Genomic DNA, 11,594 nt, shown 5'->3' with positions numbered 1-11,594 from the left:
ACGATATTGGGACAGTAATGGGTGCCTGACAAAGTACATTGTTAGCAAAAGCAGCGCAATGAGGTTTCATGTGCAGAAGGTGTTTTTGTGCCAGACGTTTGTTACTAAATGATTTGGCGTTCGGTTCTCCGAGCTTTTAATGTATGCACAATTTTCCCGTTTGTGCACTCTAGCCCTGCAGATTTGCACACAGCACGACTTTCAGTAAATCTAGCAGGCCTTACTTTATTAAGGGGTGCCAATGAACTCCTCGGCCTAATATTTTTTTGAGACATTTTGCGTATTTCCATTCGTTTATAAAACTGAGTTTATACCGGAGCCACATCTGTTGCTGAGCCCGTCACCTTCTCAGTAATGGCAGTGTAAATATCATGAGATTTTATTATCTTGGCTCCTGCACCGCTTCTTTGGGCTTGCAAATTCCACAAACCCCAGACATAATTGCTGTGATAAAAAAAAAGCTGTAAAGTAACAGCGATTATTTAAACAAACGCAATGCATTCGCCCCAGAGTTACAAAACTTTAAACTCAGGCGTGGTAATGCACGGGTGGAAACTATGAATTGGATCACCGTAAAAAAAAAAAACATTAAATTCATAGATAACTGCAATCCACATTATTCTAGATGTTTTTGATAGTGTCCCGACCATGCACTTCCACTCCTCTTCAGAATTACCCAGTCAGTCCTACAGCACGTGCACTACGCAGTTAACAAAATGTTCACCATAACTCTTTCCCTGATTTTCATTAAAAAAAGGTATACATACATTATGTAAGATCTAGCTGTGCCAGTGTGCTGCATGATCTCGCTATGCTTTCAGAGTAATTCTCGCAATCACAAGCAACCATTCACCTGGCCCTGGAAGCTTGCACTCGCAGCCGGAGAGGACACGAAAAAACGAATGCTTCCTTCAACCTCACTTCCCCGGCCATGACGTTGTGCATCAGAAAAAGGGCAGGTGGTATTACTCTTACCACCGCCAACACGGCGTGTGGTTTTCAAGTTAATCTTCCTAGTTTGCAGACTTGCTGTATTGTTTTGTAAGTAAAGCGAGGCTGCGGGGGAGGGGGCGGGGGGAGATTGGGTGCTGTTATTTAAGTATTCACGTTAATTGCAGCCCCCTTCACAAGCTGCGATTAACATGAATACTTAAATACCAGAACTCAATCTCCCCACCCCCCACAGCCTCGCTTTACTCACGAAACAATACAGCAAGTCTGTAAACAGTGCGGGTGTTCCAGGTCCAATTCAAAAGCACACGTGGCAGATCTCGATGCTGCGGTTGGAAACAAAAGTTCTGCAAATGCCCGTTTTTAGCGCGGCACGCCTCAAAAGGCGGTGCGAATACTCTCACGGGCTGTGCGCGCTCCACACATGGCACTGCGCGCTCGGGGATACAGTAGTGCGCGGCCGCGCGGCCGCGCGGCTTATTGGGAACAGTGCTCATAATTACACTGAACGTGAAAATGTCACACATAGAAATCTGAAACCTTGACAGCTATGGAATTATACATTTTAAGAATGCCTATTATAGAGAACAGGATACAGAACAAAACCCCAGAAACAAGCACGGTGATAGGCTGCTCAACAACATTCTTCTCGCATCTTTGCTCTGTTTTACACCGAAACGGAGAATAGGGTACAAACCACTTGCTAATCATAATGTCCCTCTCTGCACGTATTCTTCGCTCCACAGTCCTCTGCTATGCATATTTTTTTTACCACCGGATTCGCCCTATGTACATGTACAAAACTGTTCGACAACAAAGCAGAGAGCTCTCAGCGCATGTGTAGTTCAGGTTCACTAAAAACGCGCAGGCGCAGTATGCTTCCAAAGGATGACTCTTTGTTTGGGGGCGTGGTTATTGTTCGTGCCTGTGTATCACTGGAAGTTAGCTGAGGGGCGGAGTCATGTGCGGCTCTGCGCGTTTCCGTCTCGCCCGGAGGCGCGCATGTTCGCATGTTTACTTACGGGACCCTTAGAATGGGGTCTTTCACGTATCAAAGCAAAGGACTGGAGCCGTTGACAGTCGTGGGTAAAGCCGGTTTAATTTGTGCCCCCACGACTTGCTCTGGGCTGTCATTGTTAACCCAATGCTGAAGTCGGAGGCGTTCCAGTCTAGGTGTAGGCTTGTTACTCACACATTGACTTCGTGTCTTTGGCGCACACCTGTTTCCCTTATTTCGCGGTAGACCATGCCGCCCTCGGCTGTGGGCAAAGCCGTGAGAAGAAAAGTGACCTCCACTTACCATTTGCCACAGCACCTGACCGCCAACACCCCAGGGTTGAAGGCAGACTGCGAGACCCTGCTAAGCCAGTTCCAGGACACTGACAGTGTGCGATTCGAGGTTTTCTCTTCCCTCTGGAGAGATATGAAGTTCTCAACCATATTTTAGTAAGTGATGCCTCGTTCACTAGTTGTTTTAATTGAACCAGAAAGCACAGTGTGGCACAACCTAGTTCTGTATTGGTCACCTACGGCCTCCACGTTTCAGGACATTTTAAGGAATTAGGGCACTTATTCGGGACATCTGTGTGTATCCAGCGAGTGTCCGGAGGTAAAACTGGTCACACATCTCAGGATACGAGGGACTATGTTCCTGCTGCTCTTGTGTACCTGCTGGCCACAGCGTGTATTTTGTGTTATGTAACTCAGTAGCTAGATTAGTTTGATGTAGACATCCTTGTGCGCCCTGAAGTTCACAAGTTACAGATAGTGTAAAATAGCTATTTTGCGTTATTAACGTACTGCATGGGCCTGCCTGTAACCTGCAAGGCATTCATTTGAATCTGTGGTGGTTTTTACTTCCGTTTTCTGTTTTTCTAATATTGAGAAATCGGCTTACATGAATATAGCCTCATAGCCCGCTGTAGAGGGCTATACCGGCTATTAAAGGCCCTCTCCAGTGTTAAAAGCCCCGAGCCGAAGGCGAGGGCCTTTAACAAGGGAGAGGGACTTTAATAGCAGTATAGCCCATCTACGAAGGGCTATAACATTGTGTCACTAGAGGACAGAATGTTCTAACAAAAAAAACAAAGCCTTTTGGGAGCGTGAGGGGATTGGAATCCCCTCAGGTTCCCTGAAGCCTTTGTTCACAGCCAGAGCTGTGAACAAAGAAGCATTGGAATGTTGGAGCTCCAGTCTTATACCAGCCATTATAAGCCCAGAGCACTCAATTTTTTTCAATGGAGCTCCCAACATTCCAATGTTCTAATTGGGTATAGTGTCCCTTACAAACCTGCATAACTTCAATGCATGCAGGAGATACTACACTTTCATATCCCAATGTATCTCTTCGTCAAATTGTGAAGTGACATGCATAGTTCATCTTTGTTTCCAGTGAAAGACTGCTGAGTTGGAAGGCAGAGTGCAAGTTTTCACATGTGATCTCTTGCTTCTAACACCTGCTCCCAGCTAAAACCCAAATCAAAGGAAAAAATGGTATTCCTTGAAGCAAAAAAATGTGGACCTTGGCTTGCCAGTTGGCAGATAAAAGACCTTCACATTTTTCCTGATAGCTTGTGCTACCAGGGGAGTTAAGTTCATGAACTTCTGAACTTCCACAGTTTAGAAGCATTCATCCAATGTTTGCACTTCAATCAATCAGGGCAACTGTAAGCGCGCTACTCACCTGTGAGGGTCTCAAGGCGCTGAGGGGAGGGTCTGCAGATCTGTTTAGCCGAAGAGCCAGGTCTTGAGGGTTTTCCTGAAGGTGTTCAGGGAGGGGCGTGTCTGATGTCTGCCGACAGCTCGTTCCAGGTCTTGGCTGAAATGTGAGAGAAGGATCTTCCGCCTGCTCTGGCTCTGTGGATGCGCTGGGTTTCGGCTAGTGCTAGGTTGGTCGATTGGAGATTTCTTTTGCCTACGTGGAAGTTGATTCTGTCATTGAGGTATTTGGGTCCGTTGTTGTGTAGGCATTTGTAGGCGTGATTGAGCATTTTGAAGGTGACTCTTCTCTCCACGGGGAGCCAGTGGAGTCTTAGTAGGTGTTAGCTGATGTGTTCGTGCTGGGGGATGCTGAGGACGAGTCTGGCGGTGGTGGTCTGTTCTTTCTGGAGATTGCGGAGTAGGGACTTGTTGATGCCGGCATAGAGTGCGTTTCCACAGTCCAACCTGCTGGTGATGAGTGCGTGGATGACTGTGTTCCTTGACTTGGAGGGGATTCATTTGAAGGTCTTGCGGAGGATGTGGAGGGTGTTGAAGCAGCTGGATGTGATGGCGTTTACCTGTTCGTTCTTGGTGAGCGATGAGTCATGTACGATGCCAATGATTTGCAAATCCTACATACATAGAATTTTGCGATTCTCAAATAGCGATTCACAAAAAATCGCAATTTGAGAATCGCAAAATAAGAGTTTGATACATATGGTCCTATATCTTATTAAAAAGAGAAACATAGCCTATGCTATAGAGATCTGATGGAAGAATAGTTCTCAACTGGTTAATGTCCGTTATGTTTAATCAGTTAATTTAAAAGGCAATATCACATGGAAGCTTTAATGGAAATCCTAACAACTGTAGACATGTAGTTAAGTAGGTGATAGTTAAGACAAATGCGATATTCAAAAAGATGCAACCAAATCTAGAGGATGTCTTGGTTCTGGAATTACATAGATTTCTGAATTCTTATAACCAGGACCATTGGAATTATGCAGCAGGTTTTGGTAAATTATGCAGCAAGAAAGACAAATTATGCTGCACAAGGCGACACATTTTGTAATAGTATTGCTTCATAATTTAGTCATTTTTAAATTTTGTAACACGTGTGGGCGTTGGCTGCACCTCATTTGAATCAGTTTATAACCCAAATATAGCAATAGGTAACAGAAAGGTGACCAGTTCAGTTTTGGAAAGGGCTTTCCAGCGCACGGTAACACTTGTTGCTGCATTTTTAGTAGCTTTAGACCCGTTTGAGCAATAAACAATGTTTTTTGTTAAAACCTGCAGATTATGCGGCAGATGAAAGATTATGTTTCAGATGCAGCAAACCTATGATTTTGTGAAAATCCGCTGCAGCCACACACTCTCATAATTCCAGTGGCCCTGCTTATAACCCTCCTGTTGTGTACGTAGCATTCAGAATGCATTAGGCATCGGCATTCTTTGACGTCTTGTTAAGGATAGAATGTAAGGACAGTAGTTTGAAGTGGAGCAGCTGTTTTTCTGCTCACCACCAGTGGGCTTTGTATGACAATTAAATATTCGTAATTCTACAATTGGCTTCAAATAGTCGTTTCAACCCCATCTTTACACCTCCCTTGAGGATCAATATTGGAGAATGAAATAATTAGCTGCGTATACAAGTTCTTTATCATGTTTTATTTGTATGTCCTTTACTGTCTGCCAACAGGCATAGATAACCTCATAGTATGTTCATTAGGAGTATTATTTCTACTGCAGGATTTTTACATTTGATATGTAATCCAAAGTCAGTAACATACGTTTTTAAGATAAATAATTGAAACATTTTTTTTAATGTTATGAAATTAAAAGATATAATATGAGTAATAAATGAAATCTAGTATTTGTGTGTTTGATAAGTGGAAATCTAATATAAAATTTTAAAAAAGCAAGACTTTACAAAAGATTCAGAATGTGAAACTAGGTTTATATGCGTGTTGTTCCTCATAGTGACAAACCAATACATAGGTTTACCTTTTAGTAATGTACTGTGTAATACTGGAATAAGGGTTTTTTCGAATTTGTACTTCCAATATAAATTCTGTAGTGGGACACAGCATAACATATAGAAGCTTTGGTGATGTAGACCTACCGTCATCATGTTTGTCTTCATCATGTTTGTCTTCATCATGTTTGTCTTCATCATGTTTATTTTGGAAGTTTTATAATCCCTAAAATAGTAAAATTTTTAGAAAATGCAGTAAAACGAGTAAAAGCCTCAAGGAAATCAAGCTAAAACAATCTTAATACTAAAATTAACAGAAACTCAATGGCTTGGTAAATCTAGTGTATAATTCCCCTAAAATAAATAAACGTGACACAATCACGGATGACCCCAAACATTCTTCTATCCCCCCATAAATGAATGTAAAGACCCATAGGGCGTTTTAGCGAGGCAATGACCTGTATTTAAAGATTGCAAACCGTGAATATTTTATAGCCTATCGGTACCTCAAAATATATGCTTCTAAGCTTTTTATCATGAGGGCAAAAGAGTAGAAAATGTCTTTCAGTTTCTGACAAGACAAAACAGACAGTGACCAGATAGGTTTGGGTGGTGTTGTGAGTTGTACAATTTTGTTAGGTCAGCTAATGATAGAGTCTCGGAGAAGTACAAGACTAGCCTCTTAACACAGCACTCTTCTTGCCTTTGTGTCCTTGTTTTGGTTTTCCCCAACTTCACCCCATCTTCCTGCACACATCTTGTAAAAAAAATGACCTTAGCTGGACCAATTTGAGTCAAATAATCTAGAAGTCAAAACAACCCAGAAGTGGTCTCAGAACGGAAGTACCAGAATACACAACTCCTGTCTGCCACTTTAGTATAATTATATGGCAGAGGCTGGGTGCCAAATTGCTCTGTTAAGAATCTGGTATCTCCCTTGAGGAAAAATTCTCTGTGCATTTGGGTTGGTATTTCCACGCCAACTCCCCTTGAAAGCTTCAGATACAGAACCTTGGTAATTTGCATCAAGACTGCCAGTAGTAGCTGTTTTTAGGGAGCGAACAGACCCACTGCTTAGGAGGGACATAGGAGGTGTGCTTGCACCAGTGATATGCGGCTCAGAGACATAGGGGTTGTAACGTAGTTGAAGTGGGTCAAAGAGAGCACACCTGCTGTGCATCCGGTAGGATTTTGCACCCTTTCACAAGGCTGAGGCTCAGAAGTGCTGTTACAAACATGCCACCGAAATCTGGGACCTCCTCGGCAGCACTACCCCGGACGTAGCATTCTTTACCGAAACCTAGACCAACACCACCTCGGGACCGGACATCGCCATCCCCCAAAGATACAAGGATCTCCAGGAAGGACCGCCCCACCCACCCAGGAGGAGGAATTTCCATCGTCTACAAATCCACACTCCGCCTGAGCACACTCCCCGACGAGCCCACAAACCTGATGGAACACCTTCACTTCAAGATACTGGCCAGCCCTACCTCCACCCTCTGAGGAACCCTCATTTACCGACCCCCTGGACCTGCAGACTTGCAGACTTTTCGTCAACCCCATCATGGACCTCATCTCCCCGCATGCCATCGCATCCACCAACTACACCCTACTGGGAGACCTCAACTTCCACCTCGACAACCAGCTGGACCCCAGCACCACATCCCTCCTGGACAACCTCCACAACATTGGACTCTGCCAGATCGTGACTGAACCCACGCACTAAGCAGGACATACCCTCGACCCCCTCTTCACAACAGGAAACTCCATCGCCTTCAGCCACACCACCAATCTCCAATGGACTGACCATCGATGCGTCCACTTCACCTTCACAACACCCACATCCACAGACAGCAGCACCTGCTCCCACGGAGAAACTGGACCAGAATCCCCAATGATCAGCTAACTTCATCACTCAGCAACTCCACCCCAACCATCGTGGAAAACAACAACGCCAACACCGCAGCCCGAACCTTGCACAGAGGGATCTCCGACAGCGCCAACACCATAGCCCCCTCAAAAAAAACAACACCACCCACGTCAAGAAAGCTTGATGGTTCACCACCGAACTTTGAGAGTCCAGACGCACTTGCCGCCGCCTCGAAAAGGCCTGGAGGAACACCAAATTCACAAAAGCCCACAACAACTTCAGAGCTGCCACCAACTCATCAGAAAAACGAGGAAAAAAAGGATTGAAGACAGAATCTCCACTCATGCACACAACAGCAAAGAAATCTTCAACATCATGAAGGAGTTCGCCCAACCCACCAGCGAGTCCACCGACATCCCTCCCTCACAAGACCTCTGTGACAAACTCAGCACCTTTTTCCACCACAAAATTAAGAGCATCTACGACAACTTTGACGAAGACAACCAACACACTGAACCCTCACAAACCACCCCGACACCCTAAAGCTAGCGATCTACAACTGGACAGCCCTCACCACCGAAGACACAATGAAGACGATGAAGTCAATCCACTCTGAGGCCCCCGTGGACCCCTGCCCCCACCACATTTTCAACAGAGCCGCCGACACAATCACACCCATGCTCTGCCACACCATCAACTGCTCCCTGGCAACCGCCTCGTTCCCTGACGACTGGAAAACACTGAGATCAACCCCCTCCTGAAGAAACCCTTGGCAGACCCCACCGACCTTAAAAACTACAGACCCATCTCCCTGCTCCCGTTCCCAGCGAAAGTCATAGAGAAAGCCTTCAACAGCCAACTCGCCACATTCATCGAAGAGCACAACATCCTCGACTCCTCCCAATCCGGATTCAGAAAAAAAACACAGCACGGAAACTGCCCTCCTCGCTGCAACAAACATTAACCGTACCTTACTGGACAAAGGAGAAACTGCAACCCACATACTCCTCGACCTCTTAGCGGCGTTCAACACAGTCTCTCACTGCACCCTAATATGCAGACTCCACGAGGTAGGGATCCAAGACAAGGCCCTCGACTGGATCCGTTCCTTCCCCTCCGGCAGAACGCCGCGGGTCAGACTCCCCCCTTTCCTCTCGGGCCCTACACCTACCACCTGCGGAGTCCACCAGGGGTCCTCCCTCAGCCCTACGCTCTTCAACATCTACATGGCTCCGCTCGCCCTGATCGTCGGAACCTACAGACTCAACATTGTGTCATACGCAGATGACACCCAACTCATCCTCTCCCTATCCAACGACCCAACACCGCCAGACACAACTTTCGAGAAGGCATGGAAGCCGTCGCCAAATGGATGAAAAACAGCTGCCCTACAACTAAACACCAACAAAACAGAAGTACTCCTCATGGGCCCAAACCCAGATGCCTGGAACGACACCTGGTGGCCCCCCGCCCTCGGAAACCCGCCCACCCCCACGGACCACGCACGCAACCTGGGATTCATCCTGGACTCTGAGCTCAAAATGGACTGCCAGATCAACTCCGTCTCGTCCTCCTGCATCTACACCCTCCGCCTCCTACGTAAGACCTTCAAATGGATCCCCCTTGAACACAGAAAGACTATCACTCACGCCCTGGTCGCCAGCAGGCTCGACTACGGCAACGCCCACTATGCTGGAATAAACAAAAACCTCACCCGCAAGCTGCAGAACATCCAAAACGCCACCGCAGGACTGGTCCTCAACCTGCCAAGCCACTGCCACATCTCCCAGCACCTGCGCACACTCCACTGGCTCCCAATCGAAGCTAGAGTCACCTTCAAGGTGCTAACCCACACTCACAACGCCCTACACGACACCGGACCAGCATACCTGAACAGCCGACTCAAATTCCACGCACCCCAAAGCTTTGCTCTCCTATGCCATCGTCCCCTGCACCAGAAAGACCAGATTGGGAGGCCGCTCCTTCTCCTTCCGCGCGGCCAAAGTCTGGAACGATCTTCAGCTCCACCTCAGACAGATAACATTGCTCCCCATCTATGCAAGAAACCTCAAAACCTGGCTCTTCGACAGACCCCCTCCTTGATGGACTGGAACCTGTGAACCCCCACCGCCTTGAGACCCTTACGGGTGAGTAGTTGCGCTTAACAAACATCTGATTCGATTTGCATTACATTGACTAAGCCGTGTGCTTCCATGGTCGGAGGATAGTTTGGATCTCAAGCACGTCTGAAATTCCCCAACGTAAGCTGAGTGGCGCAAAACCAAGAGTCACTGATGCAAACCCGGCTGCAACACATGGTCTACCCAAAATACATGCCAAAATAGTGGAGGATTTAGACCCTCCCCCCACCTACATAAAAGCAGGGTGAAGCTGAGACCAATTAAGGACTGTGGCACAAGAAATATTTTCACTTGGTTGGCACACGAAAATAACCAATGTTACTTCCTGCTTTGATCTCAGTAGGGTGATTATAAATATCTGCTACGTTTTTGTAGTTGCTATTTCTGAGCCAGTTATGCACAGATACATAATGCTGTGTGTGAATTAGGTAAAGTACTTACTCTTTTTAAAGTCTAAGCACGGACTCGGTATTCCAATAGTAACTTATATTGGTTGGCTTGTTGACCCATACCACCTCCTCAAGTAAGCATTTAACTGCTCGACTCCCTTACCCTGAGGGTCAAAAGCTAAAAAGGGGTTTACTCAGTTGTCAGTATTAAGGTTTCGCCCCAAAATACCAGTGGTATATGATACTATTTGACACAGACTTAGCCCGATTACCCCTGTCTGCCCCGGGGCTCTGGAAAAGTTATTCTTGACAACCCTCATAAACGCTTAGAGTGTTACGTTGCGGTGTATCTTTTTGTCCGCCCCTTCTTTTGCGTTATGGCATAGTCATCGGGTTGTCAAAAGACGTGCTGTATGCCTGCCTCACCCGAGGCAACCTCTGGTAAGAGTAGAAGTGTCCAGGGATTTTAGGACAGCAGCTGAACAAATGTAACTGGAGCAGTCACGAGGGATATTAAAAGTCAGTGTCTCACCAAACTGAATTTTATTAAAAAAGGTGGGCACTGATTGTTAAAACTTGTAAGTATATTTTATAATCGAGTTACCAGATTATAATATCTTTCTCAAAAATGGTCGACATGTTTCAGCTCACCTGGGCCCAGCCGGGTCTATGGAGCATTCGTCAGGACAAAACAGGGGGATATGGTACTCACACAACTTGTGCAGTATTCTGGTAATTTGTAGAACTCTCAAAATGATATTCCTGCATTGTGGGAACAAAAGTGAGAATCGAGAAACATACTGCACATTTTGAACAGTAAGGATTGCATATTGCACGTGGACAGACAGTAATATTAAGTCATTTATCTTATCAAGCAATCAATAGAATCAAAAGGTGCTTGTGAAGTGTGCGTCACACTATGCACACAGGAGCATAAAAAACTGGGAGAGGAGAGAAAGGCAGTTAAAGTCTAAACATTAAGTGACCATCGAACTAAGTAGCGGAAAACATTCATTTTATGTGTGTAACGATGTCTCGGGTGGTTTTGTACATCGTGCTGTATTGGTATTGCCTAGTCACTAGATGTTGTAAATATAGGATACTTGTTATTAACCCCTTAAGTGCTGCCGTCGGCCAACGGTCGTCACGGGCACTACCTCCCCAGTGCTGCGTGCGACCGCTGGACGTCCAGTTCAGCACCGGATAATGGACAGCGCAGCACTGGGGAGGTTTGTTTACTAGCTCCCAAGTGGTTAAAAATACATGGAGTATACATATACGTTCTCAAAGTTTATTCAATGACCTCTCAATCTAGTTGGTTAAAAGTATGTTATTAAGGAAGCTCCCAAACAAATAGATTCCGTTACGCTGAGGAAAACAGAATAATTAAATACCTTCGTATTTGATGAGGTTCTCTTCCTCAGGGTGCGAAGAGTCGCATAAGGATAGTGTTTCTATCTAGAACAAAAAACACAGTTGTGGTCTTGGTTTAAATACCTGTTGTTTTCGGGAGTATCACTAAACGGCAACCGGACTTCCAAAACGCCGTTCTTACCCTCGTG

General features: G+C 45.8%; 1 protein-coding gene across 1 annotated transcript in view; it reads left to right on the top strand.

Annotated features, from left to right (window-relative positions):
• The first annotated feature begins 1,909 nt into the window (after nt 1-1,909).
• The window catches only part of SNAPC1 (small nuclear RNA activating complex polypeptide 1), a 149,425-nt gene continuing 139,740 nt past the window's right edge, over nt 1,910-11,594 (top strand). The window contains exon 1 of the mRNA XM_078660332.1: nt 1,910-2,397. Within this exon, the coding sequence (XP_078516458.1) occupies nt 2,198-2,397 (200 nt within the window). The 5' untranslated portion in view covers nt 1,910-2,197. The remainder of the gene's footprint in view (nt 2,398-11,594) is intronic.

The sequence above is a fragment of the Lissotriton helveticus genome, chromosome 9 (assembly GCF_964261635.1).
Source record: "Lissotriton helveticus chromosome 9, aLisHel1.1, whole genome shotgun sequence".
Taxonomy (NCBI): domain Eukaryota; kingdom Metazoa; phylum Chordata; class Amphibia; order Caudata; family Salamandridae; genus Lissotriton; species Lissotriton helveticus.
The sequence above is the reverse complement of the archived record's forward strand: the minus strand, read 5'-3'. Positions and strand labels throughout refer to the sequence as shown.